This window comes from Petromyzon marinus, chromosome 1 (genome assembly GCF_048934315.1).
Source record: "Petromyzon marinus isolate PM22_M1 ecotype Great Lakes invasive population chromosome 1, UKy_Petmar_22M1.pri1.0, whole genome shotgun sequence".
NCBI classification, from domain to species: domain Eukaryota; kingdom Metazoa; phylum Chordata; class Hyperoartia; order Petromyzontiformes; family Petromyzontidae; genus Petromyzon; species Petromyzon marinus.
In genome coordinates, this window is record NC_133667.1 from 25839052 (window position 1) to 25856407 (window position 17356).

At 47.6% G+C, this 17356-nt stretch overlaps 1 protein-coding gene across 4 annotated transcripts in view; it reads right to left on the reverse strand.

Annotated features, from left to right (window-relative positions):
• LOC116943747 (TLC domain-containing protein 4-B-like) overlaps positions 1-17356 on the reverse strand; it is a 24064-nt gene continuing 6708 nt past the window's right edge. For all 4 annotated transcript variants that reach the window (XM_032956925.2, XM_076066139.1, XM_076066142.1 and 1 more), the window contains 6 exons: positions 12869-13137; positions 11025-11114; positions 8324-8382; positions 7781-7875; positions 6678-6751; positions 1-5587 (listed from right to left, as the gene is read on the reverse strand). In XM_032956925.2, coding sequence (XP_032812816.1) covers positions 5233-5587; positions 6678-6751; positions 7781-7875; positions 8324-8382; positions 11025-11114; positions 12869-13047 — 852 coding nt within the window. In that variant the 5' untranslated portion in view covers positions 13048-13137 and the 3' untranslated portion in view covers positions 1-5232. The remainder of the gene's footprint in view (positions 5588-6677; positions 6752-7780; positions 7876-8323; positions 8383-11024; positions 11115-12868; positions 13138-17356) is intronic.

Sequence of the window (17356 nt, forward strand, 5' to 3'; positions counted from 1 at the left end):
TTCACGCTCAGACCTTTAATTAAATGGGATGGGGTCTCCGACACAGCGAGGAGTCCACAGTTGGCGTTGGAAAGCAAAGTGAGGAAGTTACACGAGATTTAGGGGCTGGGTTGCACACTAACGGTAGCACCCATCCAAATGCATCACCCACACCCATCTCCTTAAATCTCCGGATTCTCCAAAATATTCCTCATTTAGGGTCAGGTTATTAAAGGTGTGTCTGCACTTGTTTTCTAAACTCCAGCCACCCCATGCACATCCGTGTGTGCCATTTCATGTGTCAATCTCGTCGAGTCCACTTCACGTGATCGCAAATTCTCAACACAAAACACAGATCTTGTGACTTGGCAAACATGAAACACTCCCCCGCCTGAGCCATCATAATTGGATAAGTTTTCATGACATGAACACCAACTTGAACCTCCTAGAAAACTGATCATCGAACCGCCGCACCATTAAACATGATAAACCCCGCCACTGTCACCAGCGTGCACTGATTGTATGTGCCGCCTGGCAATCAAAAGGCTATACCATTGTTTGCGGGAGGGGTCGTAGGGGTCAGGTAAAGTCCTGCCTAACTTTGATTAGCCATGATTGACATATAATCACTGGAGCGAACTAAGAAATTATTCAACTTAACTACAATATGAGAACCACAGCTTAAGACATGTCTAGACGTCACACTCAAAATACAGCTTTTGCCCTGATAGTGACGATAATAAATAACCACAAAGTACTCTGAACAGAGGTAATTATTTAACAGTGGTTGCGTGGATAACTGTCCCCAGCCATGGGAATGTGGAACTTACACCACTGGTTCAGGGCCATCTAGAGATGAGCGCCACCACCCTTTGCTCGTTTGATCAAACCTTTTGCTATGGAACTTGGCCTCTTACCTTATTTAAAAGTTGAAACCAGTCCATAACAAATGTGTGATGTAAAACAAGCAGTTATCGTCACCCACTTTGGGGCGTCAATTGGGTAAGAACCGACAGAAGGAAGCATCAGTGAAGTGGGGTGGCCTCAGTGGCATAAGCCGTGGTGACCTGTTGACCGTGAGCATTGGACAGCATTCACATCTCTTTGGTTCTATTCGGTAAAGTCACGTAGGTAAAAAAATAACAAAAATCACGACGTTTCGGCCACAACACAAGTGGCCTTCATCAGGTGAAGGGACCGTGCTGTCATGACGAAGGCCACTTGTGTTGTGGCCGAAACGTCGTGATTTTTGTTATTTTATTTTTTTACCTACGTGACTTTGCCGAATAGAACCAAAGAGTATATGGATCCTTGCAGTCACGAAAGCTTCAAATCTAGAAGCATTCACATCGTGGGGATGGAACGTTCACAAAAGACCGTCACCACCGCAACCACTGCTGCAGTCATGACTGGTAGCTTTTAAGTGACTCATTGTTAATACATTTGATTTAACTTGGCTGAAAAGCTCTCCATAACACGTGAGCAGAAAAGGCACAAACGAAGCGGCACAGAGAAGCAGGAAGGTGGTGCTAGGTGGGGCTGGCATCTGGCCACAGCATGGCATGGTGGCACTGACGCAGGGACGCATCACACTCCGTCAAGGGACACACAAACCAAAATAAAATTCAAACAGCTGGGCAGTTCCACATTTGGGATGTACATTTTGGACACTATAATTATGTGGATCATCAATTGTATCAAGTGGCTTTCACTTGGGCGACGTTTGTCAACCAATTAGGGACTATACGGTAGTTGGTATCGGATGCAGTCAGACGAACTTTTTAATCCACGCTTGGATGGTGATGAATGTGAACATGTGACCAAGGTTGCCCGATTTGTGCAACTGTCCAGCTCTTATATCTCGTGCCTGTTGCTAAGGCTGGGTGCCTCCTCCGATACGAATTTTGAAGCTTTAACATTCAAATAAAATACTTGGTGTCATAGCGCCCTCTCGTGACATCTCTACAGTGATGTATTCGAATGTTCGGCTTTACCGACTGCAAGTACATCAATGGAGCAGTGCAATGCTGGGGGCTCGTTAACATAACTTTCAAGTTTTTGTTTTTATCACCATTGGAAGCTGCAAACTTATACCGGAGAGCCATGGAGACACAGCCCTAGACAAGAGTTTTGTTTTATTGGCTTGGTCGTCTTAAAAACACAACGCGGTTTCGCTCCACTGCTGTCACCACCACCACTACTACCACCACCCCCTTCTCGGTCCCAAATTAAACGTCACACACACACTGAGGCATCCACCACATACAAAATGGTACGGTCCATGTTCAGTGGCACGTGCCACCAATTGTTCTAGCAGCGCGTGTACCCTGCTTGTGAGTGTACCCGTGTCGTCAGTGTTAAGGCACTATGGTTGTAGGGGGGCAGCAGGCGGAATAGAATGGGCCCGACGACTGTATTAGTGGTGCTTTGCACACGTGGCGTGTGCACACAGACAGACACGCACACGCACGTCAGACACATCAGTTGCACGAACTAATCTACTCACACGACCCCGCACGAGGTCAGACACGGAGGGTCGGCGCTGGGTCTCTCTTGCAGACCTTAAAGCCCGGCCCCGCACAACGCAATTCTCACGGAGTAACCGGGACCGCAAAAGTCGCCCCCGTTCAGTTCAGCGCTCGTTTTCTTCATCGTCGCCCCAAGGCATCCCGTCAAAACCCGCAGGAGAATCGGGTGATGGCAGAGTGATCAGTGCCTCGACTTCCTGTAGCAAGCGGCTCTTCCTGTGGCATCACTTTCTGGTGAGATCAGCACGTGATCAAACAAACTGGGAATCTGAACAGAATATGATGTCACAGTCTGCTGGTCCATTGACAGGGCTGATGAGCCTTTATCCTGTCAAGAGTCACCAAACGGCCGGTGATCTGTCTGTTGTCGCCCTGTAATCCTCAAACGTGTTGCCAAGGCTGCCTTCCACGTTACCCAAACCCCCAAATACAGAACTCTCGTACCCATTGTACACGAATTGAAAACTTAATACGTCAACATCAATAAATAGCTGATTTGATTGTCAGTAACAACGCCCCACTGCAGCTGGAGGGGGGGGGGGGGTCAGAGGGGTGGGGAACAACAAGGCGAGGTGGAGAGAGAAGCTCCAAGTTGGGCATCACAGCATAAGCGGAGCTAAATCAAACACACACCACCACCATCACCGCTTTCGACATGTGACAGATTGAGTTGAACTACTCGCGCACACACAGCAGGTTATTGCGAGTTAGCAAAATGATTAAGCAAGACATTTGAAGGCTGGGTCAGTCAAAGCCCATGCGACCGACACCAAAAACCAGCTTAAGGAACAAATCACCCCTGCCACAATTCTATGAATTATCATTGTTCAAAGTGATGAAGCCAATCGCAAATAATGTTTTCTCCCATTTCGTACATGGGAGACTCTATAGTGGCTAGAACTGGCATAAACGACAGCAGCATTTTAAGCTGAACGATTACAACACGATTGTAATTCATGAAGTACACAATTGCAACTTGTAATTGATCCAAGGTGTGACAGTGGCTATAAAGATTTCCTTGAAACTGTAGGCCGACCACAAAATAAATCGCACACCACATTAATGGATTAGAAATAATTTCTTGCACACATTATATGATGCATGTATTTTGAGTGTAAGAATCAATTTGAATCGACGAATTGGTGAATGTTAAAAGCCTAAATAAAGCAGTGCTCACGTCCGGAACCTTCTTGGGGCCAGACTCTGCGTTTGCCATCGCAGGTTTGGCTTACTCTGGGTTACAGTCCATGGACCAGAGTTGAAAATGGTACCGCCCAAAGCGATGAAGCTTTTTCAGTTCCAAATTTTTTACAACACCAATAGAGTTGAATCTATGTGGCGTGGTGCTCCTGGCATATTTGTCAGCGCGGGGGAGGGTGGGTTACCAAGAAGGGCAATGAATTGGCACCCAGAGGTTGGTAACCTAAGTGGATGACTCCAAGCCAGAAGATGGACACGAGAATGTAGGAGTGGTCCCCTTAAAGGACAGGTTAGCGACAAAACAATGAAAAGTTGTTTACGAAAGGTTTAGACTAAACTATACTGTGAACCAATATCACCATCTACAGCTCTCAACGGAGAATGGTAAATGGTTAACAGTGAACGGTTAACACTTTAACGTAACAAAACTGATCCGTGAAATTAGGTGAGAAGTTAAAGGTGGACAATTAGTCTCCAGAGTCTCACACAAAGGGTGCCAAGGAGGGTGTAAAGCGCTTTGTATGACAGGGACTGGCAAGGGAACAAATCGCACGGCAAGCTAAAGAGGCGGGTAATACAACCAGCTCAAGACAGCTGGAATCGTGAGATTTTACAAGAACACCGACCACAGAAGGACAGGCAAAGGAAACATGGGACTGACAAGTTGGAACTGATTAAGTTAATTATTCTGGTCTGGGGGCCCGTAGGCCCCCCCACCCTGAGCACCGTCGGCCTGTTCAGCATGGAGCGAGTGCACGACGCGTAGGGCGGTGTGTCCTCCCACCACCCCCCTCCCACCCCCCCCCCCCCCCCCCGGGCTGTGTATTTTAATTCAGCGCTGCACCTGCTTTTCACATTTGAAGTGTGGCATCTTGATACTCAATGGTGTGTAGATGCTGTTTTTTTTCTAATTGCATCATATCTTAACAAGTGGGCACATTAAGGCATGGGCTTTTTGTCTGAAAAACCAGGATAACCGTGTCGAAGCTCACAAAGGTTGTGGCCGCACCCCCGTCATTCGGACATATTGGGAGTGTCTACCAATACAATCGTTCTGGTTAGTGCTTCAGCACGGTTGTGCTTCGCGATTTAAATGTGACCCCGGGAGTGTAAAAAGGCATCTCGTAAAGAACGCTCATCAACAGAGCGCTTAGTTTACCCATTAAAGATCAACTGACCTGCTTAATGGGTTCAAATTCAAAACGTTGTCAGGGCGTGCTGGCCATGATGAGGCAAGCCCCCGTAATGGAGTGACTCGGAGGTGAAGGGTTGGTGGAGTGCATGGAGATGGAGCCGTTGGTTACAAATCTCCCCGTTAGCCCATTCCCGCATCTCGCGACCATTTATAACTTTCAGGGGCGATTTCAGACATTGTTGCCTCCTCTGAAGAAGAAAAAAACCACCCAAGTATTCTGTACAAAAATAACGTTGACCCAAAAATAGGATTGGATAAAAATCAAACAGTATTTTTGAATCGTAATTAAAAACCCAGACTAATGCGCGAGTCGGTCGGTCAGTCGGTCGGTCAGTCAGTCTTCCCGTTTGCCAAAGATTCTGGCATTCGCTTGGTGGCCTCCACCGTTATTTTCGGCCGCGAGTCCTTCCCGAAGGTGTGGCGCAGACCGCGGTAGCACCCACGGGCGATCTTCTTCATCCACACGATATTCATGAGATCGAGCGTGATGCTAGGGAGCCACCAAGCGAGGCGGTGGCCCCAGGCGAGGCGGGCCTCGGCCTCTGTGCCCAGCCAGCTTAGTGTGCGCGTGTAGTACACGGGCATGGTGGCGACGCGCGCTAGGAAGAACGACGCGGACATCGCGAGGCCGTTCCACACGTAGGCGCGCGACGACTTCTGGTAGCCGAGCACCTCCAGGAACCACCTGGAGCCCGGCAGAGGAGGAGAAGGAACAATGAGGAATTGTCGACAGCGTTCAGGTCCAAAATGGTTATTTCGCAGCGAGGAGAGTGTGGCCTGAATGAAGCTCCTCCATGAGCTCACCCCCATGCCTCTATTTTCTCTCTCAAGTCTCTCTCTACTCTCCTCCACGCACTCTAGCTCCAGACACCATGGATTTTTTTGTCGAAGCCTCCAAGCGACCTTCAAGTGAGTGAGAGGTCGCACGTTCCCCTCTGCTGCACCTATCGTCTGCGACTCCCTTCACACTCGCCACCAGTACTTGTCGACTCCCTGCCCTTAGCCCGAGCTCAAGGCCCTTCCCTTCTTTTCCTTTGCCCGTGAGTGATATCTCACTGAAATGTTGATGAAAACCTCTTATTAGATAGGCAACATTAACACAATGCTTCTGAAATTGAGATGGGATGGTAAGAGACCACCCTGTGTGTGCACTCGTTTGAAAACGATACTGTTGAACAATCCTAAAACTTTAAAAAATACGAGACAATCAACACAATCTTGCCACATTAACACTTTCTCAAAGCATGTACTTACAGGGTAGCCAAAAAGTTCACCCACATATTGGTAATAGACTATCTTGGTAAGCTATAATTTGGATCACTTTACTACATATGGAGTCCAGAGTGCAAAAATGAATTTTTAAATCATAAATAAATCATGTTATCAATGCGCTGGGATTTGAGACAAAACCGATAAGCAGACAATACGTATCCATCGTGTATTAATCTCTTCACGGAAAATATAAAACCTTTTTTAACACAACCGATCGGCCCCACGGCCTTCCGTGAGTGCATCATATCAGCAGAAGTGACCCAGCACAACCAAACTCTGTAACGATTTTGACATGAAGTGCCTCATTAGCAGATTCAGGCTTGCTTGAGTCATGACGCTCATGATTATTGTGGAATTTGCGAGGATGAATCGGCACCATTTTATTTCACCGATGCTAGATTTCAACTGCATTGCTGCGGATGCATTTTTGATCAAGAAATAGCGGCCAGTTTGAGTCGTGGATTGTATCTTTGTGTACACGGAGAGGCGTGTGGTGTTGTTACCTTTGGTTTACGAATGGCGTAGACAGCTCCGCCATCTGTCGGAAGTTTGCAAAGTAGGCCAAAACACCATCTTGCTAAAACCACGCACAAAAGAAAGGCGAATTATATGAATGCTCAGCATGCAGAATAAATTCACCCCTTACCCGGGGAAGCCTCACAGTTGTGTGACTATGGCAGATTCCTCCAACGAGTGCAGGTTTCTCTCCACAACATCAACGAGAGTGGAGCGGTGCTCATCTTAGCAGGCAGACCCCGAGTGGAGATTGTGGTGGACATTCCATATTCCTATTTTGAGAGCCAGAACATTTTTTTATTGCATTGTGTGGTTTATTTCATTGTAATGCATTGTATCTTTAAGGTATTGTATATATTGGTTTGTTATCACATGGTACTTTGTGGCATTTATCGCACTAAATAATAATGGACATCCCTTTGTCAGGGCCGTGGCAAAGAATAATAAAGCTCTCTCCACACGGTTGTCAATCATGGGGGTTGTTTGACCATACTTCACCGTGCTGGTCAGTGCAGGTTGATGAAGGGGTGGGGGCCTGGTTCATCAATCACAGTGAACTAACCACTATATGCACCGTTACGCTGTATTGTATTATATGCCTGTTTTATTGGAATTTGGAACAAGATAGGTGTTCTAAGGCACTGTGTAGTATTCTATGGTTCCATGTGGCACCGTGTAGTCTAGTATCCCGATGTGTGGCACTTTAAGGCAGTGTGTGGTACTGCATGTTCCCGGGTGGTACCGCGGGGTACTGGGTGGTACCGTGTTGGCCCAGGTCAACACGGTGGTGGGGGGCAGTGGCACAGCGGTTAACACGCTGCGCTATGAACCCAGCGACACGGGTTCGATTTCCACTCACGGCCAACACTAGTGACAATTATCTGAACCAGTCATGGGCCTCCCCTGGGTCGACTCAGCCTTAAATGAGTACCTGTTGTGGTGTGTAAACATCATCACTTGGGGACGAAGGTGGCCGGGCGTGGTGCTGGGCACTCACCCCCTCGTGTGCTCGCTAACAGCACTTCCCCCAACAGCCTAATAAGGCTATACGGGGGAATATTAGTCTTTTATTGGCCCTGGTCAGGCTTACCAGCACGTAGAAGCAGGAGGAGAGGGCGACGGCATGGTGCAGCACAAAGAGCTTGTCCCCCACTAGGCGCCAGTAGGCGAAGATCACCAGCAGATCTGAGGAAGTGCACAGGGGCACATGGGGACATGAACACAGGGACAAACGGGCACCAGAAACGGCCTGGAGTATTATAGTTAGAGTACAGATTTTGGTAAGGGTGAGGATTAGTATTAGAGTTATCTTGAGGTTTATGGTAGTGGGAGGTTTAGGGCTAGAAATGGCATTGGGGTTATGGAAATGGTTAGTGTTAGTATTTTGGTGAGGTGTAGATTTAAGAGTAGGCATTATGGTTAGGCTATGATTCGTGTTAGTCTTAGGGCCACGGTTAGCTTTAGTCTGAAGAATAGCGTTATGATCAAAGTTTACGATCGGCGTTAGAGTCATGGCTAAATTTAGAGTTGGCATCAGAGTAATCGTGGTAGGGTTAGTGTACATGTGAGGGATAGTGTATGTGTGATTTGTGTGTGGTCTGTGTGGCTTCGGTGCGTGTGTGTGGAGCCTCACCTGAGAACAAGTATCCTGCGGTGATGGCAATGCTGATCTGGACTTTGGAGGGGTCACCCCTGTGTGGGACAGAACTCAAATTAATGTTAACGTGAACACAAATACAAAGACCCCTCCGTATAGCCTTCACAGACTGTTTGGGCAAGAGCTGTTAGCGAGCACCTATCAAGGCTGGCACACGAGGGGGTGGGTGACCGGCACCATGCCCGACCACCTTTGTCTCCCCAGTACTGATGTTTATACACCCCACCAGGTACTTATTTAAGACTGAGTCAACCTACGGGAGGCCCAGGACCGATTCAGATCATTGTCACTGGTGTTGGCTGTGATTGGTAATTGAACTCAGGATGCTGGGTTTATGGTGCAGGGCGCTATCCACTCTGCCACCGCTCCCCATATATACACACACACAATCACATATGTATATAAATACTGTGTATACAGACACATTTGCAGACACATCCGGCCAGGTGTTGCTTTGGTCAGAGCATTCAATAACAACTCAAAGGTCAAGTTGAAGTCAACTATAGCCATCATCATCATTACTATCACGATAATCTCATCTTATATTGGTTTTATTTATCATCTTATATGTAGAGTTATATAGTGCCTTTACAATAATGATACAATTGTACATTAGACAAGTGGTTAAAATAAAGAATGGGGTTATTAAAAGTCGCGGTGTAGTTATGGTGACAGTAAGGACAGTTGGGTGCGGTTAAGTAGGGGTTGGGGTACAGGTAGTGACAGGGGTTTGGGGTAGGCCTGGTCGTAGCTGGGGGGCCGGAGCAGGGAGTAGCAGTAAGATAGGAAAGGGAGAAGAGATGGGTCTCAAGGGAGGAATGTAAGCAGGTCAGTGAAGATTATTGTTTTATGCGCAGTGAGAGTTTGTTCCAGGAATAAAACACAGAAGAATCACCACTCATGAGAAGTAAACAGTGGTTATTGGACCAGATGACCACTGTGAGACTGGGCTCTAAGAAAAGCTGTCTCGGGTGTGGACCAATCAATTTCAAGGACAGTGCATACATTATCAGTATTGTCTTTTTGTTTGCATTTTGACCACAAGTGTTCTGGTTAATGCAAGCAGGATCCCTTGTAAAAAAGGTATCAGTTTTGTTGCCAGATAAAATGGTAAAAACCTATTATTATATCTTGCTACTGGCAAAGGAGGTCTCATAAAGTGGTTATTGTATTACGTGGAGACTGGCTCTCACCAAGGTCAAGAGGTCAACGTGGCCAATGCTCTTGAAGCCACTGAACCTCATCATTGCTTCTTTCCATCGGCTGATGGCTATTGGGTTCAGAGCACAGTGCGCACTGCACTACCACTCTGTGCTCATTAAAATAAAGCTAATAAATAAATCAAATGTAGGCAAACTGGCTGATCTGCATTTTGTAGCATGGAGGCACACTCACAAACATGAGTTTGTCTTCAGGAGTCTGTAAGTGGCAGTATGAAAGCCAATGGGTAACCTTCGGTGCAAATTGCATTTGTATATTTCTAACAGGTATCTCTAAGCACACAATGAGATGGCACATTTGCTAACAGTGCTTGTTACTGTGTTGTCTTCTATTTTTGGAAAACCCCGTGATCAATTTAGCGGGTCTTCAATAGGGTAAGTTCCTAATCGCAACACACCTTTACACTTAAGCTTCGTATTGGATCACCTTGAAGGGTGTCATCATGCTCCACCATTCGAGATGGTTGACCGAGCTTATGCACAAAACACTTTAGACCTTAGTTGGAAAGGGTTTAGAAAAGAAAATGGATAAACATTCCAACGCAGGAACGTCCTAAAGTCATGAGACTCAGTGGGGCTTTCACAGAAAAATGGATATTGTTAGATCGCCTGTCCAGATGGGTTTTTTTTATAGCCCTTCACCAGGCACGCTGTCGACAGAAGTAATTGAATTACCACTGTAACGTGACTTGGGCAGTGTTAATTTTGGCTCACGGTTGTCCCCACATGGCTGCCTGTTCCTGTGGTCAGAGGAGTCACCTCACAATTGGGGCGCCATGGTGGCGAGATGTTAACTACCTTGTCTGGTATACAGGAGTTTGCATGTTCTCCCCATGGTCACGTGGATTTTCCCCAGGTCCTCCAGTTTTTCCGTCCTCATTTAGAAATATGCGTTTTAGAGTATTTAGAGGCTATAAATATCCACATGATGAGCCACTTCGTTGAGCTATCATTTGCGGTCAAGCAGCTTCTGAAAAAGAGCTATACAGTTCAGTGGGCTCTACCTGGAAAAATAAAATATCATTGTGATGTCTTAAATTCAAAAAGCAACCGGGAGTTAACTCGACCCCATTACAATCATCATCATCTCTCAAGGGTCGATAAAATGAGTAGCACGACTTTGTGGAGAGTCTATGCTGGGTTAGACTAGGCAAAGGTAAGCGAGGCTAGTGTAGGGTGAGAAAAGCTAGCATTAATTTCAATAGGCTAGGCTAAGTTTCGCTGGGCTATACTAGTCAGGCTAAAATGGTTCGACTTAAGCTTGACTACGCAAAGCTGGGATGGGCTTAAGGCCGGTTGGACTAGGCTGGCTGGATTTAACTGTTGAGAATGAGCTTCACTGAAGCTATCCTTGGATACACTGGGCTAGAAAAGGCAGGGATTTGTTTTGGTGGGTAGCTTGGCAGGACCCAACTTATGCTGCGCTGGGCTACATTGGATCAGTCAGGGACACCCACCAGATGGGGTCGGCGTTGACGCCGTCGTCAAACCACAGCAGGTACAGGCAGATGGGTCCCACGATGCAGGCGTGGGCAGTGGACACCACCCTGCAACAGCACAGGCACGTGGAAACAACTCTCAACCACAAGAACAACGACAAGCGGTCAAGGCAAGTGTCATTTCATGCCTCCAATCCAGCACAACTATGTGGAGAGAGAAAGTCGAAGACCATCCGGTGCGAAGATGGGTCATCTATGGCCGTCCGTGTGGCTGCAGGTAAACGGGGTGGACGCCGCGAACGAAAGGCGTGGTTAGATGATGTGAAATAGTGCACTGGTGGGACGTGTTGTGTCCAGCAGAAGTGATGGACATAGTGTGGAAGCGACTGGAGAAAGCCCACTCTGAAAGTGGCTACCAGAGCCGCTAGTTATCAAGATAATGGAGGGAACAAATTGCAGTGAAGGCAAATATAGCACTGCTTCGGGAGGCAAGGGTTGCTAGATCACGCATATCAGTGAACGTTCCAAATCACTGGGGTGTGAGATGGCCAGGAGATGGCAGTAAGCAGACATTCAGTTGTACGCACGACTGAGCCTGTGTTCTTTGGTTTCCACCCACGCAAAAAAAACCGCCCTTTAATTTCACACATAGGCTTTCGCGACCAATGTTATGATTAATAATTAAAATTTTCGTCTGGGTATGTCAATTAGAGCTTTGCAACTGCCACCACCCACCACAGCCGAACAAATCAAGTTGTCACCCGGACAAACGTGCCAATTGATTGTTTTTCAGAGAACAGGTTTGCTGAAAGCGCAATACAATTTTGACAATTATACACGACGTTTAGCTGGATTACATCCAGCATTATCAGGTATTAACCACACAATCTAACCCGAGATAAAAAACTAATTTGAATCAGTTTACTCCTTAAAAAAAAGAATTGGCCAAACATACCAATTTAAGCAAGATCCTCCCAACAAAGAGTCTCAAGCACTTGCTCAGGCTTTCCGTCATAACCTATTACCATTGTTGCTATTAAAATGACAACAACAAGAGGTAATGGACCTTGGCGATCTCCCGACAACTCATCGTCCTTCTGGTTATAAATAAAGGAAGCGCACGGGGCCAGTGACCAAACCCCGGTTTGTGCTCCACACCGCACCGCATCCAACAGACGTCATAAATGTTTAACCGGGCAGACCGTTAAGTGAATTGGCCACAGCAGCGAGGTCACTCAAGCCCTCGCCCGACCGCCTCAAGGGCAAAGAGTATGGCCTGCATGAGGCAAGCTGCTTCTGGAGAGCCCTTGTTTGCCTAGCGGAGGTTCGAGTCATTCTCTCCCTGTGCACAGGGTGGGTTTTCTCTGGGCACTTCCAAACAATGTAATTGTTACGCTAAACACCAATAAGAGGCAACGTGTGTATGTAAAGTAAATTTTAAAATATCCGAGATCATGGGGAAGGGTCACCTGGATAAAAAAAAAGCATCGTTAATGGAAATCATGGAAAAGACTGTGCAACGTATTTAATATTTTACCCATGTACACCGCGGGTGAAGTTGTGGAATGTGCGCCACCTGGTTGTATTGTTCCTAAAGTAATCGGTCATGAGTCAATAGTGAAGAGCAGCTAATAATAGAAGCAGCATGGGCGTAAAAGGTGTGAATGAGCGTGGAATACTGTAACATTTTCGATTTCTATTTTCCTTTTATTCGCAAGCATGGTTATTCCACAACCAGGATAGTCTGCCCACGGATAATTGAGACAGTGGTGATGAAAGTGAGGAGAGTCGCTCTTCGGCTCTGCCGCGGCCCTGGCGCCAGGCAATACGGATCCACAGACGAGACGGGGGAGCCCTCTCACCTCGAGTGCCACTCGATCTGCGCCTGCCTCGACATCTTGGCGACGTCGACGCAGAAGGGGCGACTCAGCAGGGCGCTGCCCCAGTGGAAGAGCACCTGGAAGAGCACGAAGCTCGCAGCTGCGATGAAGCAGCTCACGGCCGTCTGGCCCTCGGACACGCGGCTCACAATGCCGGACATTTTCCCTCTTCCCCTCTCTCTTGTTCGCTGTGATGCTCTCACTCCGACGCTCTCCCCCACACTCTCCTTACAATGCTGACGTCCGGTTCCCTGCAACATGAGACAACAAAGCAGAAGAAAATGTGGAGATCTGTCAAACAATACATTATAATACTAATAATAATTTACAGGCCTTTGTAAATTCACTATTGGTTGAAGGCCTCCAATTGCTGTCTCCGTTATGGTTGATGAAGCAGGGTGGTCAGAACTGCTCCAAATATAACCCTCCACTCATATATCAGAGCAGTGTGCTAACCACTGTGAAATATTTATCCAGGAAAACCTTACAAAGGTTTTTTAGAAAGATTCTGCATTCGGATGTTTGGCCAATTCCTTTTTCACGAGTAGTTTGTGCGTGGGAGGAAACTGGAGTGCCCAAAGAAACCCCATGTACACGAGGGCACTGCATTGTGCAATGGTGTGCACAAACGGGTCTACGAGCTCATTCACATTGATGCCATCTCCAGTCCAGCGGGCTGGGGGATTCACAAATCTATCTGACCCACCGAGCCCTGCCTCAAGAGCTCTGGATTGGGGATGTGTGACCATGCCTTACATTGCTGGGTTATCTCGGGTCCCCCCCCCCCCCCCCCATTCCCACCGTATGGTGAAATATCAGCAAAAGATTGTCCAAACGACCCAAGCAGAACCCTCCTCTGTGCCTGGTTAAGCAGATTTTAAAACAAACATTGCAAGTTTCTCCCATTTCAAGCAAGCATGGGCAGCACTCGTCTGCACGGCCAGGCCTGAACCAGTGGCAGGAACAGTAAGATCCAATGGGCAACCATTGTTTGACTCCCACATTTTAGCGGTGCTCATTTTATAGACCAGCAAGTACCAACAGTGATGATAGGCAGAGTTGATATCTGAATGGAATTATGGTCGCGATATGACAATAGATTAAAAAGATTGCCATATATGGAATGTAAGAATAGCTTTGGTTCAAGATTACATTCTTGCCTATTTTTTTCTTGGAATGTTTTCCCGATTGGTGTTTATTTGTTTGTTTTGTTTGTGCCATCAGCTACAATGTACCATTATCAGATGATCGATTCTTACATACACTATTGAACAACAGCATCACGAGCATAATAATTAATTTTCATCGGCAGATTGCTATTTGCCCATTTCTTAAAATATTCACTCGCAGCCGTCCTGTCCGTAATGCGCAATTCCGTATATAAAACCCCATTTCCCCCATTGACTTTCATTATGTAACTGGAGATGCGTTCCTATGGAGAAAACAAATTCAGCCCCAAGATATAAGGTCACACTTAAGAATACAGACAACCTTTTTTAACGCATATTTAATGATAAATCTACAATTTTATACTCTTTGGCTCTTTCGGTAAAGTCACGTAGATAGAAAAATAACTAATACATCACGGCGTTTTGATCGCAACACAAGCAATCGTCTTCAGGTGAAACAATACAGCAGGTGGACTGCTGAAGCAGGAAGAAATGTAGCGAGAGAGCTACTGCAACCAAAGGTTATATACGTTTGTGGTGGGTACAACCCAAAGGTAAGTGGGCATGGCTAGGGATGTCATTTGCAAGTAAATGTAAGATCGCAGAGCTAGGAATACCTCGGCTAATCCGAGGGAGGGGGGGAGGGAGGGGAGGGGGTGGGGAGCTGCCATAACGGGCGAGAAGGTGGGGGTGAAATTTACAGAGGGAACAAGGTGATAGAAAAAAAGAAAAATAAACTTAGCAAACTTACAAATGTAATGCAACTCAGAGAGTCGGCCAACACAACTACATTTTTCATCCATCTTCTCGGTTGATGTCAAGTCTGAGTTGTGTGGAAATCCTCCCCGTAGAAGTGGTTCAATCTTGATTTGGAGCTTTCGTGACTGCAGGAATTCACACTCCTTGGTTCTTTCGGCGAAGTTACGTAACTCGGACATTACTTCAACCGAGAAGGTGGGTGCAAAATTTAGCAATCTTTGGAAGGACGTTGCTCAACCAGGTAAAGTGTTGGCTGTTGTGTTGGCCGACTCTCTGAGTTGCATCACATTTCTAAGTTTGCTTGTGCCTCCCCAATGATCCGATCGAAATCCCTCATTTTGATCAGATCATTGGGGTTTATTAGTAATAAATCGGCATTTTGCGACCCCCACTGCCACTGTGTAGCATATTATTACGTGCCAGATGATAGGACAAGAGTCCGAGTCCATAAATGGCAATAAGTAACGGCAAAGCAGCTATAAGTGACTCAGAATTGTGCGCAGTTGCGTATACAGTCCACGACTTCCCTGAAGGCAAACACCCTCAGCGAGCGCCATGCCGGTCACACAACGCGGTTCGAATTTGACCCTCGATCGATGACTGCGCCATCGCCGCACACGCGTAGAATAAAAAGCAAGGGACAAGTCCTCGCTTACTAACAACTCCTATCATTTTTCATTGCTGGAGGGGTTGCCCCCCTACCTGAAAATCCTGGCTCTGCCATTGCCTAGCCATGCCCACTTACCCTTGGGTTGTTCCCACCACAAACGTATATAACCTTTAGCTGCAGTAGCTCTCTCGCTACATTTATTCCTACCTCAGCAGTCTGCCTGCTGTATTGTTTCACCTGAAGACGATTGCTTGTGTTGCGATCGAAACGTCGTGATGTATTAGTTATTTTTCAATATAAGTGACTTTACCGAAAAAAACAAAGAGTATGAATTACTGCAGTCACGAAAGCTTGAAATCACTACAATTTTATGATTAATAACAATAATACTCAAAATAAGTGTATTGAGTTAGAGATTCTAAATTCCGTAAACGCCAATTTAGCGTAACCTATGTACACTTCATTCCCTAATATCTACTTTACATTACATTGAAATTCCGTAAATTGAGTTTTTGTAGATCGAGGAATAACTGTACTTTGACCTTTCTTAATTTAGTGTTTGTATTGGTATTTTTATGTTTGCTTTCGTGGTTCCCAAGGTCGGCAAGGGGCGTCACAAAAGGGGCTGAGAATAGCTCTCCCAAGGCAGGGGACGCCCTCGCCACCGGTCATGGTCACATTACACCGCCTGACTCTGCGCCAGGCCTCCAGGCTAAAGTTTATTGACGTGAAACTCAATCTCGGCCGCGCCGGACACAGTAAGCCTGGGACACCGCGATCCTTAGCTTTAAAAAGGAATGAGGCGGCCACAATGGAGGTTGATTCCGATCGCCGCATCATTCACACCGAGCCAGAACCTCCGACTGGCACAGTTGGCTACGTACGGTGTGAAAAAAGTTAAACATACACACAGAACTACTCAGATCCTGCATTCAAGTCATGGGTCTGCGTGTCTCTTCTCAGGGGGACAGGTCAGAGGCACAGAGCTAGCACTGCCGAGATCGTGCGTTCCAGTCCTGGGACTGGTCGTCTTTCTCAGTCTAAATAGTTGGGTCAGAGGCAGGCACCGAGACAGCACCGCCGACATCCTGGGTTCAAGTCCTCAGTCTGGGTGTGTTTTTCTCAGTGGGTTCATAACAGCTGCCCGATAGAGGCACCGAGACAGCACCACCAGCAAAATCCTGGGTTGCAGCCCTGTAAATGGGTTATTTTAGCTCATCAGAATTGACATGTTCTAGCCAGCACCAATGAAATTGGGAGTTCGAGCCCTGGGTGCATTTTTTCTCTAATCAGCAAGATGGCCGCCTGAGGCGTGCACGCTCCCGGGGCGCTCCCGGGCTGGGGGGGGCCGACGGGGCCGGGGGGGGGCGACGGAGCCCGGGGGGGGGGGGGCGACGGAGCCGGGGGGGGGAGCCGACGGAGCTGAGGGGGGGGGCGACGGAGCCGGGGGGAGCAACGGAGCCAGTGGGGGCCGACGGAGTGGGGGGGGCCGACGAAGCTGGGGGGGCGCGACGGAACCAGGGGGGGGCCGACGGAGCCGGAGGGGGGGCCGACGGAGACAGGGGGGGCCGACGGAGCCGGGGGGGGCGACGGAGCCGGGGGGGGTGACGGAGCCGGGGGGGGGGGGGGGTGACGGCGCGAGCAGAGGGAGCCAACACTGACTTTCTCACACATCATACACTGACTCACTCACACATCATGCACTGACTCACTCACACATCATACACTGACTCACTCACACATCATGCACTGACTCACTCACACATCATGCACTGACTCGCTCATCATGCGCTTACTCACGCATCATACACTCGCACAACCACTGACCCATTCACTCATCATACACAGGTTCACTCATCGTGTGCTGGCTCACTCGCACATCATACACTCACTCACTCATCATGCGCTGACTAACACATCGTGTGCCGACAC